The 13,538-nt window shown below is 39.2% G+C and overlaps 1 protein-coding gene across 9 annotated transcripts in view; it reads right to left on the bottom strand.

The window, feature by feature from the left end:
• EPC1 (enhancer of polycomb homolog 1) overlaps positions 1 to 13,538 on the bottom strand; it is a 64,551-nt gene that overhangs the window by 17,184 nt on the left and 33,829 nt on the right. For all 9 annotated transcript variants that reach the window (XM_069006508.1, XM_069006512.1, XM_069006511.1 and 6 more), the window contains 8 exons: positions 6,044 to 6,203; positions 4,230 to 4,375; positions 3,938 to 4,144; positions 3,398 to 3,546; positions 1,934 to 2,090; positions 472 to 648; positions 271 to 360; positions 39 to 187 (listed from right to left, as the gene is read on the bottom strand). In XM_069006508.1, the coding sequence (XP_068862609.1) occupies positions 39 to 187; positions 271 to 360; positions 472 to 648; positions 1,934 to 2,090; positions 3,398 to 3,546; positions 3,938 to 4,144; positions 4,230 to 4,375; positions 6,044 to 6,143 (1,175 nt within the window). In that variant the 5' untranslated portion in view covers positions 6,144 to 6,203. The remainder of the gene's footprint in view (positions 1 to 38; positions 188 to 270; positions 361 to 471; positions 649 to 1,933; positions 2,091 to 3,397; positions 3,547 to 3,937; positions 4,145 to 4,229; positions 4,376 to 6,043; positions 6,204 to 13,538) is intronic.

Below are 13,538 nucleotides of genomic sequence, written 5' to 3'. Positions count from 1 at the left end.
TTTATTTTTACAAACAGCACCAATTACACAGCACTCACCTTCCACCACGGCCAACCCGCCTTCGTGCAAACCCAATACACCTCTGGGGTACAGTGAGGGTGGTTAAGCAGTATCTGTAACGCACATCTCCTAATCTTCCCTCCTTAGGGCTACTCCATGGCCAGTTGCCAGGTTGATCTAAATGAGGCTTAAAATAATTTTGAACAATTAAACACAAGATGTTTTCCCACAATGACACTGTCTCATGATGCATAAGGAAATTCTACTTACAGCATAGTACTGACAGCCTGCTTTTCTACGGAAGGCGAAAGGACCATCGGGATCATTTTCTTCCTCTGCCTCCGAAGAACCAGACAAAACCTTCAAAGAGGGGATGGGGTAAGCGTGGTGTAAAAGGAGAGATATTAGAAAATTCCTGAGTTTTACTTCTACTCTTTCCCAAAGAGCAGCACAAAACTGTAGAGGTCCTACCTGGGAGAGAGGTTCATCATCTGAGCTAGGAAAATCATACTGATTCAAATCTTTAGCATTAAAGACTGGCAGTGCAGCAGGACTTGTCTGTTGAGGAGTAGCAGCAGCGGACGAAGGTAAGACTTTTGGCTTCTTCTCATACTTTCTTTTGGGTCTAATAACATCAGGTTTATCTTGCTGCAAGAAAAATAAAAAGCAGTATAAAATTACACACAGAAGAAAATTATATTAAAACAGGGATTTAAATGAACTCCTGTGTAAGCAAGCTAATGACATGAACTCATCTCTCTACCATCTTCACCGTAAAACATGCAGTCATTTCAGAGTGCCTGTATTTCATTTCCAGTAATTGAAACATTGAACAGACAAGGAGAAATCAAGCACTGTTTGCTCAATCAGTGCTAGGTAACTCACTAGCAGTTAAGGTAACAGTACTACTTTGGAGAAGTAGACCAAAATATATATGATGATGCCCATGAGGCACTTTTTTTACTTCCTAGCATTTTCAATTGATAGCCATTTATGCAGTGTTAGGGTATTACTAAGCATCAAGCAGTGCTCTGAAGGCAAAAATAGACTTCTCAAAGATACCTATAATCTTGCAAAGGTCTCTAAAAATTAAGCACACTCCCCCATACAATGCAAAGCCAAGTTTAAGTGCATTTCCCAAGTTACCAAGCTGTGAGATACTGCACTGATCCAACATCACTGATAAGTAACTACACACCAGCAATCACAATGATAATGCTTTACTATCAGTGGAAGAATTCACTGATTCAAACTACCTCATCAAATTCAGAACAGCCTCTAGATATTCTTCAATTACAAGTTGTCTTGGTTTAAAATTCAAATGATACCTCAGCATTTATCCTGTGTTACCTGACCTACTTAACATGCTCAGCTGTTCGCACTGTAGCTATGCTTTGTATGACACAAAATTAAAGCCTGTAGGGAGAAAAGTACTTGTCAGCTGTCTAAATCAACTAGGATTATTTGACACTTTACTTAAATATGAAACCAAATATACACAGCATGGGTCACATTTCAGAAACAAAACAAATCCCAACCCTCCATATTAAATTAACTACATAACTTAAAACAATACATGGCGTTCACATCATTAGTTCTATCTTTGTACAACATCTAGATAATAAATACAGTTTTGTTCAGGACATCCTATCTTTACGTACAGTAGTAAAAATGTTTCTGTCCCGCTGAATAAGAACACAATTGCATGTGTCCTTTTATCTGTAGTTTGTCTGTACTTCCTTTATTTCTGTCTTGAGGAATGCTGGTAGTCTGTTTCCTTGAAACTCCAACAGAACAAAGCCATTTTATTTCACTTGCAGTTTTGCTACCCTACTGCCAGTTCCAAAAAGCTTCCTCCCTCTTCCAATCCTAAAATGGTGTACTTTGTATACTTCACAGCATGAACAGTAACTTGGTTACTGACATTACTTACTTTAACTTTGTATTCTTTCAGTTCCATAGCTTCTTGGTGTTTAAAAGAACTGCTGTTGGTCACCGGAATGATGGGAATAGCATAGGTGGGTTTAAGCGGCTGCCGCTGTGCCATGACTTCAGACATGATCTCTCCACTGTAGTCACCCAAATTATACCTGAAATGAGAATAAATTTTATTTCCTGGAATGTTTACTATGTCCATCTGGTAAAAAATTGAAAAACACAAATTAATGCTTGCAACTTGGGGTAAAGGGACATCCAGGACATCAGCAAGAAGCACAAGAAGTATTATTCAAGAGAAGGAGACTAATAACATATAAAATTCATTGCCATGAATAATGCTGACAGATGAAACAGGACAACTACCCTGTAAAGCATCTCCAAAAGGTAATACTGTAAAGGAAAGAAGAGGAGAGGGTTACCCTCCCCCTTCTTTGGGGACTGGTGCCATTTAAAGACCATACATTTATCACTCAAAAGTTTTAAAATAGTGAAGCAGAATGCCTTATTCATGAATCCGCCGCCTTTTGTGTTATGGAGTATTTTCAATAAGGAGATCCATGAAACATTACATTTCAAGTCCTGTGAGAAATGCTGAGTTGAAGTGCAGTTCTCTACTCTGCGGGAGGTATTAGAGTCTTTCCCCTATTCAATGGCTTGTTTTCTTTAAAAAGCAACTGGAATAAACTTCACAATTTCTCCCCCTCTTCGTTTCTGCTGAAAATGCTCAGGGCTTAAAAGAAATGCCCTGGTAGAGCTAGTTCAGCTTGTCTCCCCAAAAATCCAGACCAGGTGCTGAGTCGGAACATTTGCTTTCAAACATGGATATTTATGCTAGAAAAGTCTATTCAGATTCTAAGTATCAACCTAAAGGATATCTCCATATTGCAATTGTGATCATCAGTCGACTGGGAAAGCTGACACTTGGCAAAGCATTTGGCCCTCAGCACAGCTGACCAACAGGATGGCAAAAGAAGCATTAGCTGGAGATGACTCTCACATTTAATACTGTACGAATGTCTATTTGTTTTCCTAACAAGAGGGTATTAGATCAAACTTTTTTAGCAAAGAATGAAGATCATGAAGTCAGAGAAGAATGGTAATGATTGAAAATGGCCTTAAAAATAGCTGGGATTTCCGAAATCTACATACTTAACACACAGTTTCAAATGACTTCGCTTGAAACTATGATCTCTCTTCTGGTATAGCATACAGAGTAGATACGTTTGAAAGCATCTACACATATAATAAAACGATGTAGCTTAGTATGACAATAACCCTCCCATAATAAGCAACTTCCTAATGTTTTTTTTTCCATAGGCAAATATGTCTATGCTATCCTGTAAATGTGAAACAGAGTCTGAACTTATTTTAAAGATCTCCCACTGTTCAAATATTTGCAGCAATCTGAATATAAAGTAGTTTCCAAAGCTTTCTGCAGCAAATTTTCAATAACCATTACCTCTTCTCCATAATTTCCAGTGTTAAATGCAGCAACTCTCTCTTGCTTTTTTCCCTCCTTTTTATCATCTCCAGGATGGTTACTGCACGACTCAGATCTCGACGCAGCTTCAGCATCTTCTCGTAAGAAGCTTCATCATTTTTTCGATTCTGTAGATACATAAATTATGTGTGTTTCCCCATACCGTTGAAGTTAAATAATCTCTATTAAAGTAAGTTCTAAATATTTAGGTATATTAAAAAAAAAAGACAAGTCACATGCTAAACCAAAGAGAAGCATGTGCACGTTATCAATGATACACGGCCTGTCAACACCCTAAGAAGGTTTAACAGTGAATTTAGTGAAAAAGTGAATATAAACTTTCGTTTAATAGTTGGACTAAAGCCGTTTTATGGTTTTTGCCCTTGCAAATTAAAAAGACAACATCCCATTTTTCATTATGTTATACTACATTGCAGAATTGTTTCTTTATATAAGCAACTTTCTGGAAGAGGGAGAATGAAAAGAAAGAAAAGCTGAGGGAGGCGCTGATATACTTACTTTTCGTGTCTGCATCTTTTCTGTTCGTCTTCTAAAAGCAACATAAGGGTCATTTGTGCTGGAACCATCTCGTTTTTCCTGCTTCACTGCTGGGATAAGTGAGGGACCTCGACAATTTTTCCTCTTTTTAATCCAGTACTCATACACTTCTCTGATCAATTCATCATCTTCCTTCAGCAACAGCTTGGCCTCTTGCAGGCTGACTGGCTAAATGTAAAACCCAGCATGTCACTTTCATACAGTAATACATAGAGTATGTCTTTCAAATTCTTTATTCAAAGTACCGTTGTACCTGCTGACCGCTGCCCTTTTCTAGTCTGTCTATCATCTCCTCAAATTGCAAAGGAGAGATGTCCATTCTTTTCTTCAACTTATTCACAAAGATCTCATCTTCTGAATCCAAGTCATAATCTGGCTGCTCAGCATCCAAACTAAAAGCTAAATGATACAGTGAAAGTTGAAGTTAGTTTTATTACAAAAATGTTTTGTTCTAATAGTGCCCAGAGCACACACCACACTTCCCAAGAGAAAACCCAAATTATTTGTTTGAATGTTGTAGTAACGCTACTTCCACATTGATGTAAATATTGAGGTCTTTTTCTTGAAAAAAACTCCGTGTTAAAATCAGGCATAAAAGCTGACATCTACTTGTTATGGTTTTGTTAACCAATGAAAACTTATTAGTGGTCAAACCACCTAACAGCTTTCTGCCTCACTGCTCCAGTAAGAAATTTTTAGATTCGTTAGAATCTTCATGGGTGCCAAGCATTCTGCAGTTCTCTGTATTGTATGATCAGCAGCTAGGATTTCAGCCCAAAAACACATCAAAGGTACTCTAGCAAAGTATGTGCAGACTGTATTACAATGATCTTACACTTATTCTCATCAATGATTTTTGTGATGTAAATGAGTCAGAGTACACTGGCCCAGTGTGATCTAACCTGTGTAGCAAAGCATCTTCAAATACAAGTAATGTTTTGCAGAATGCAAACAACTGTTTTCCACAGTATCCTACAAAAACACATCACTCTGCATTTGAAACACAACTCCCTAGTTCTCATGCCTCATTCAAATTGCTGTGGTAAGAGACACAAACTTCTTCCCAAGTGTACATGTGAAAACATACCTAGTTTTTAATAAACAAATAGGTAGAATATAATGCACCTTGAAATTCAGTGCCAGCTGTTAGAACTGCTAGATAGGGAAAGTAAGAATGAAAAGTACAACCTTAATATCAGCATGGAAGACTGCTAGTAGGAAGGAAGAACTGTTTTACAATGAGGGTGGTGAAACACTAGAACAGGTTGCCCAGAAAACTGGTGGATGCCCATCCCTGGAAACATTCAAGGTCAGGTTGGACCAGGCTCTGAGCATCTTGGTAAAGTTGAACCCCCTCACTGCAGGGTGCTTGGATGTGGATGATCTTTAAAAGGTCCTTTCTAACCCATGCTAGTCTGCAATTCATATTTTAAGCCATTACTGAGGCTCAGACTGATACAGAAGTCTACCATTTAACCAAAGTTAATTAGGCATGAGATATGTTTACACAGCATAGATGCCACTTCTTAAATTCTGCTCATTACACTATGCAACAGAATTCTGCAACAAATTTTTTCCAAAGTTATCTGAAGTAATGTGGTGCTCATGTGAAGGGTCACATCCATAGCAAATAGCTGCTATCTTCCAACAAAAACAAAACCACAACAAATTTGCAAGTCATCAGTGATATCAAAACCCATCTGCTTTTAGATGTAGAATACTTCCACCAGGCATAGGCAAATGCTGCTACTGCTACTGTCATTTCTGGTTGGCTTCCCAATCCACTCTACTGCCATTTTATATTGGTTATACTTCAGGGACAGGTATTCTGTTTCTTAGCTATGCGTACATTTGTGTCTATCCTTGCTAACAAATCTAAATTTCCTTGCAAACTGTTATTATGGTACTTCTTCAGCAAGCACTATGTATGTTTCAACATGTTGAAAATAATTAATTCTTAGAAATCAGTTCTGATGGGAGCTCAACAAACATTTATGAATAATGTCTTAATTACTAGCAAAATTAAGTTCTCACTGTAGACTTCAATGAATGAGTTACTTTACTTACGCTGTATGTGAATCAGCTGCTTTGGCATTTTAAATTCTCCAGGATATATAGATTCATAGTACGCAATATTACTTTCTGCTTCTGGAACCGGTATAACCATGTTATCCCTCTTCTCTCCATAGACTTGTTGTGCTGAGATAGCCCGCTGCAGATGATGTTCCTATAAATAAAAAGGTGAAGCGAAAACCTGAGAAAATACTTCCAGAACTCAGACTTGCCCAAGTTGAAGCAGGTGTGTTTCCCTGCAAATGCTCTCACTGTGAACCCCTGAGCTGAGCGCCGATGGTCGCGTCCGAAGTGCGCTGCCAAGGCCGGACGGTTCCCCGGCAGGTGGCGCTGTCCCCCTTGCACACCCCCTCACACCCCGCAGCTTCCCAGCTCCTCCAGTCGTGCCGGCGCTCCTGGCACACCGAGACACACAAACCCTACGCCACTGTTTCTGGAGAGACACTTAAGATTGATTACAGATTGCAACAAGGAGCTGCAGACAGATATTGACTCTGGTACTATTCTGTACTTGCCTTGACCATTTATTGCCAGTGACAGAAAACCAGAAAGGAGGCCTTGCCATCACTGCCAATGAACAGCGACTATTCTTACCTAGTCAATGACTCCTGAAGACATTCTCATTTATTGCAATGCTTCCCATTATCCTCCCTTTCCGCCTCCTAATTCATCAAAAAACAGCAAAAATGCAATCCATTCTCTCCGTAGCGCTGTCAAGACAGTGAGTAGCATCAGCAGGGTTCATACAGTTACTAACAAAAACCCACACAGCAACAGGTGAGCACGTCTTTAAGTGGTTTACTGACAATACAACAAGGTATTTTTTTCCTTACTAGCAATGCTGGTTTCTTAAGTTTCTATTCTGTTCCTCCCTAGGTGCTCAGTAAACCCCAATGCTACAACAGTTAGGCCAATACATCTCTCAGTGAGACGCTATAAACCAGATTACTGAAATACTCGAAAGCAAGAACTGCAGCAGAAGGGTAGCAGTCGGTTTTAACACTGAATGTATGATGTTCATTCCTGTGATCTTATTGCATCTTCGGCCGTCTAACTTAAATTTAACTCCTTTGGTACAATAAGGGCAATTAATATCTTCTGTCTAAACTTTAAAAAGAGATAAATAATCAAGAACATTATAAAACAGGCTTTATTGTAAACTGCAAAGCTGATGCAGTTTGGAATTCAATTGTGTTCTAACATGTAATTCTACTAAAAGAATCCATAGGATTTAAGCCTATATTCAAACAAGGCAGATATTATTTCACATCTGTCCCTGGTAGACACCAATCATGAGAATAAGGCACAGCAGAGTTGCAAGTAGAACTCACTGCACTGGTTTTGACCTGCAATATTTGTTAAGTCCAGACACACACGTCACCTCGAAGTGTGTCAGCATTCTGTCTTGGGTATGGACAAAGTAATTTCTTTTCGACCTTTTACTGAAGTATTGCTGTAAGACACCTCAATATTTTGTAACCTGTAATAATTCTTCAGGATCACACAGCTACAACTTGTTGCCTAAGAGGGAACTAAGCTTTATCGTCATGTAGCACAGTAGGATTCCGTGTCAAACACACAGTAATAGCCAATGTTTCTTTAGTAACAGCAAAAACTTACTGGTTTTATAATATATAAGGGTTCCTGGTGTATTTATCCCAACTTGTGTTTCTAAACACCAAAAAATGCTTTATTTCAGAGAAGAAATTGACATCATACACTAAATTATGATTTCAATTTCTCTGGTTCACCTTTGATATGGACACAGCTAGTAAGTACCAGTAGCCTGTACTTCTTTACTAACAGGTCTTAGTAATGTGTATTTAAAGACATCTTAACAATATTCTTGAAACAGAAGCACAAATAATGGTTTTACCTTTCTTTCATCCCAATTACAAAAATACTCAGAATGTGAGTGGACAGTCTTAGCAGAGCCATGTATTATGAAAAGCAACTGGATAAAATTTCCCCCACTGAAAAAAGTTAATCTCCTGTATGTATCAATTTCAATTCACCTTCAGAGACACTCCACTAAACAGAAGAAACTAAGCAGACAAGGCAACTTCTCCTTACACCTCCATGCATCAAAATTTTCACTTACTTGGACAAACCCACAAGAGAAAATTTGCCCCCAACTCCGTATCTCAGCTGGTGGCTCAGCACATCTCTCTATCCTTGTAATACATACAAATCAGGTGCAATTGTTATCTCTGAAAGCAGTAATTTTTAACAAGAAAGCATGTTAAATATCTACTATTAATTAACCCACTACAGCTTACAACTTCTATTCTGCAGTCATTCTCCACTGTGATTGCACAGCTGATTACTCCCACCAAGATGCAACACCTCATTCATCTGGATCCACAGCTTTCCTTTCAAAAATGCAGTGGGTTTCCTCAATTTGTCAGAATGATTTTAAATTCAAATCCTAATCAAATTTTCTGGCTGGTCTTCATGTTACAAGAAGATTTATATGTATATACTGTAGTCCCAGTCACTCCTGAAAACACCACCACGCATTTTTAAAGACAGACCACCTAGGAAATTCAGCAAGTGTGCTCATTTTGTCTGTCCATCTATTTCGAGGTGGAGTTTTCCAAGCAGATTTATTTCCACTACACAACTGCTCCCATTCACTGTATAAAAGAACAGTATCAAAAAGCCTTTTTTATGCCACTGTCCATTAGGTCCCATGACCTGCCACAAAAAGAAGTTCGACTGGGTTAACTGGGATTTGTTCTTGAAAACCTCTTATTAATTGTTCATAGAGATTAGTATCTTCCAGATGATCAATGGGGCCAAATAATTTACATTATCCATATTCCCCAGGGAACTGCGTGTAAGATGACTTGTTTGTAACCCTCTAGCTTCCACCTTTTCAACAGTCTGTTGACTGTTATGAGGTTTTGGGTTGGGATTTTATGTTTTGGGGTGCTTTTTTTTAAAAAAAAACCAAAAAACAAACCAAACATAGTTTAGTGGCTTTTCTCTTTCTCCTCAAACATCATCTACCCCTCTGAAGTTCTCAAACAGTTGTAAAATCATTCCAGACTGTTTCTCTAAATTCCTGGCATGAATTTTAGATAGGTTAGTCAAGCTCAAGGGCTATAATATGTAGAACTTAACTAACAGCCACCACCCCGAGGTTCAGTCTTGTGCCCCTTGCTGTCATTATCCACACTACCACAGCCTTATGTCAGGCTGAATCTATGATGACAGCTTAGGGAACCAAATCCACAAAAAGCCATCACTCTTCTGTTATTTCCCCTGAAAACAATTAGAAATAATTAGTCTACTGAAAAATTGTCTCTCTGAACTGCCAGGGTGTGTGTATGCAAAGCAGTGGGGATATGCAGAAGAGAGGAAGATGATTCGCTTTGACAGCAGTTAGCCATTACACCGGCTTAACTGCTTCACTAAATTTATAAAGTCTTTTTAAAATGAATACCAAAGACATCCCCCCCCCCACTAAGACTCATTAAACATTTCAACCATCTCAAGTACAATCAAGAAAAGCTTCCTCTCACTACAAATATTCACAGAATATTCTCATAATATTCTGCACCTTTGTTTCTTTGTTGCTAGATGTATCTCACCTTGTTCCTTCTTTCAAGATACACCTTTCATTCAAATATTAATTGTTCACGTTATTTGTTCATATTTATCAGTTTCCACTTTCAGTGTACTCACATTTCTTTCTTAATGTGCCCTTCTGATTGAAACAACATTGAAATACCTGCATTTGTTTTACAAAAAACCTCAGCCTGAACTGCCTAACACCACAGCAGAGTGCTTCGAAGTTTCTGCCTTTTCTATCCCAGCTTGCTTCCCTTGGATCTTTCATACATACTGTTTCATACATACATACTGAATAACCATACAGGTTATTCTCACTGAAACTGCTTTGCACTTTTACATTTAACTATTTTCAATCTATTAGTTATGATTATATCCAGAAATCCTTTCATGTTCAGTTGCTTTCTCTGCCTGACATAAAATGCTATTGGAATTACAACTTTGGGAGTGCTGTGATGCTAATTTGATCCAGTCATTTCAGAACAATGATACTGTTCCTCAAACTTCACTCCTTTTACATTTTACTAATGCTCAGCCAAACTTGTGTTAAAAGCTATTTGAAGAGTTCATATAAGAAAACCCAAAAACTCTCACTCTTCCCAGCCCCCAAGTTAGTTTTCCACCAGGTTAGCATCCTATACTGGCTCATCCTGTGGTCTGACAATCCCAACAAAAAAGGGATGCAGTGGGAGCACTCAGCTTGGAGACAGAGGATGTCTCAGGAAAGGAGTAGCTTCATCACTTTTTGTAACACTCAGGCAGAAACATGAAGTGAGGGGCAGGCACTGATCTCTCTCCTCTGGTGACAAGTGACAGGACCTGAGAGAACAGCTAGAAGCTGTTTCAAGAGAGGTTTAGCTTGGATATTAGAAAAACGTTCTTCACCCAGAGTAGGCTTCCCAGGGAAGTGGTCATAGCACCAGCCTGACAGAGTTCAAGAAGTGTTTGGACAACACTTTTGGGCACATGGTGTGACCACCGGGGTTGTGCTGTGCAGGGTCAGGAGCTGGACTCGATGATCCTTGTGGGTCCCGTCCAACTCTGGATGTTCCATAATTCTGTGAACTGCACCTTATTCACCACCCTGTATTTCTGTATTTCTGTCCAGGAAATTATTTGGACAGTTCAAACACCTATGTTTATCAGATTACACTGATAGTTGTTTAAATAACAAAAAGCTTGATAACCACTTTCCTCCCTCAGTTTTCCTCCAACTAAGAGAGTTTACAGGAAAAGCCCACCAAAACAGCAACTCTTTTTCTGACTATGTAAAATGTAACGATACTTGAGACATTCCCGAAGCAAAATTATGCACTGGCACAATTAATCATTCTGTGGCCTTCCTTCCTAATAATTTTAGCATGGCAAGTTTGTCCCTTGTATTCACTCTTATTGCACACTAGTATCACCATACATGTTCCAAAATATCAAACAGTGAAAGGACAATCTAAAGCAAGTTGGCAGCAACAAAGACACTAGGAAAATCAAAACACACCAGAGCAGCTCTCACTACAGACTGAAGGAAACAGAACTTGCAGTCAGTGCTGTTTTGTGGTGGGGCAGTAGGACCCCTCTCAAACAATAATGCAAGGATATAGGTTTAACTCTTTGTCTTAAGTTCAGTATTTGCATGCTTGATGCACCTCTAGCACACTACATTCAAAACATCTGAATTACAATAATTAAAACACAAAAGAAAGGATATTGTGATTGTGGCTGAACCTGACTACCAGCAGGCACTCCTGTCTGCAAGCAGAAACAAGCAGAAGTACAGCAACTGAAAGCGAGCAGTATTTGACTTCTTTCACATTTTGGTAATACTTCTTAAACTTTTGGTAACAGGACTGTGGGATTTTGTTAGTTACAGTTTCTAAAAGAAAACTGGCTCTTACAGAGACCACAGAGGTTTCTTTGACAAAGTATCTACTCTGCAGTACACTCTGGAGACCATATTCCAAGTAAGATAACCACAGCACAAGGCATTAAAAGACTTAAGTGACATAACCCTGTCATTACAGTTAACAAACCAAAGGGACAGAATCCGTATCATCCTTTTAAAAAGACAGTTGGTAAAATGTTACTGCAGTAGCAATGAGTGCATCTTCTCAAGAAATAAAGGACCAATCCAATGCTTTGACTGTTTCCTCAAATAATTTCTCCAATTATTTCAGCGCTCTTAGAAATAATAATTTAAGGCACATTTGCTTATGGAAATTCACAAAAGAAGCAGTTCTCAAGTCCAGTGTGCAGAACAGAAAGTCTCCCAATACACCAAGCCCACCCTAAGCAAGGGAGTGGGCGGAAGCAAAAGGTGGGGTGGACAAGTGAAAAGTTTTTAAAGTATTGGTACTTACAAAAGCACACAGGACTGAATTCAAGCCTGTGCAGATCAGAATCGCATCTTTGCCTCTGAAACAAAACCACATTACAACTGACTGTGTCATTACTGGGAACTAAGGCAAACCACTGCCCATCTCCTGGTCTCTGCAAAACTGCTGATTTACACCAGCATGACTGGGCAAAATCCTCTCACCATCCATCCCTGACAGCAGTGCTTTCTCAAGGCTACCATTTTACAGCACTTGCAACGTTTAAGGTGTAAGAACTGAAAGGGACAGCGGTTTCCATACACAGTTGTCAAGATGCATTAGGTTCACAACAGTTACTCCGAAACAGATTACTGGCGACACACAATCAAGGCCACACAAACTCAGACACCTGTCTTTTTGAATACGCATTTTACTTCCTAGCAGCTTGTGGTCCAAAAAAATACTCCGAACACACACAAAAAAATCCAACAAAATTGCAGCTCATTTGAAACACAAACATATTACAGATCAAATAAGAAAACATCAGAAACTGGAAAAATCAGAAGTTGTTCATCATGTCATCAAGAGGTGGTGAACTGGTGCATGAGCAACCTTATTCCAGGCTTATAAGGCAAAGATTTTTGGCTGCTGAATTCACAGGGATGGATGAAGGTTCTCACATCATCAGTATTTACTGGTAGAAGGTCAGTGGCAGAAAACACAGCAAAGTTGCGAGGAGACCCTGCTGCAGACCAAGACCTTTGAGGCTAACTCACTCCATAACATACAGGAGGGACTACTGAAGCACTCCTATGACCTACTGCACACAAGTCTGTCTCCAACCTCCTTTGCTTGTTCAATGACCTGCAGGACACATATCCTGTCTCTTAGCCATTTAAAAGCCTCTTGGGAGCATGATGGTCAAGTTACACTAGAGAAAATTTGTCTACAGATTCCATCCAATAAATCTGTGCACAAAGACAGAAAGGAATAAAACACCTGAACTGGCTCATTCTCTTCACCTTCTCCTCCTGTTACTAGATCTCAGCTGTCCCATAACTTCCTAATCAGACAATTTATATCCAAGATTAGGAGGAATATGAAGAGTAATATCAGAGATTTATGTGCAAAACAAAGAGGTCTGTTTTTTTTAATGCCATGCCTTATTACATACTCACATAATTCCTTCTCCCGTCCTAGAACCAGTTCAGGCATTGGAAATTTGTTTCTGTGGGACACAGGGGCAGTTCCATGCCACCATAACAGAGCAAGCTCACCCAGGGGCAAGCAAGCACCAGCAGTGCTGCAAGAGCATGTACAGAATGCAGCCAGAACACAGAAGCCATCTCAGATCAATGCAAACTGTTCAGAGATACTTCCTTTGCATTATTCTTACCTTTAGGGCAGAAAGTGGCTTCTAGTATGACTGAAAGCAAAAATGCTCCGTTGTTCCTGAACAGCAGCTTCACAGGTTATTACAGAAGCACTTATCACAATAACATACCACACACTTCTGCTCTTAGTTCCTCACACGCATATGCAGTCACACCTAACTACTTGCAAAACAACAAAAACATTCTGACAAGTTTACTACAGAACTTGTT

This window comes from Aphelocoma coerulescens, chromosome 2 (genome assembly GCF_041296385.1).
Source record: "Aphelocoma coerulescens isolate FSJ_1873_10779 chromosome 2, UR_Acoe_1.0, whole genome shotgun sequence".
In the NCBI taxonomy this organism is placed as follows: Eukaryota; Metazoa; Chordata; class Aves; order Passeriformes; family Corvidae; genus Aphelocoma; species Aphelocoma coerulescens.
This window is presented reverse-complemented; position numbering and strand designations above follow the sequence as displayed.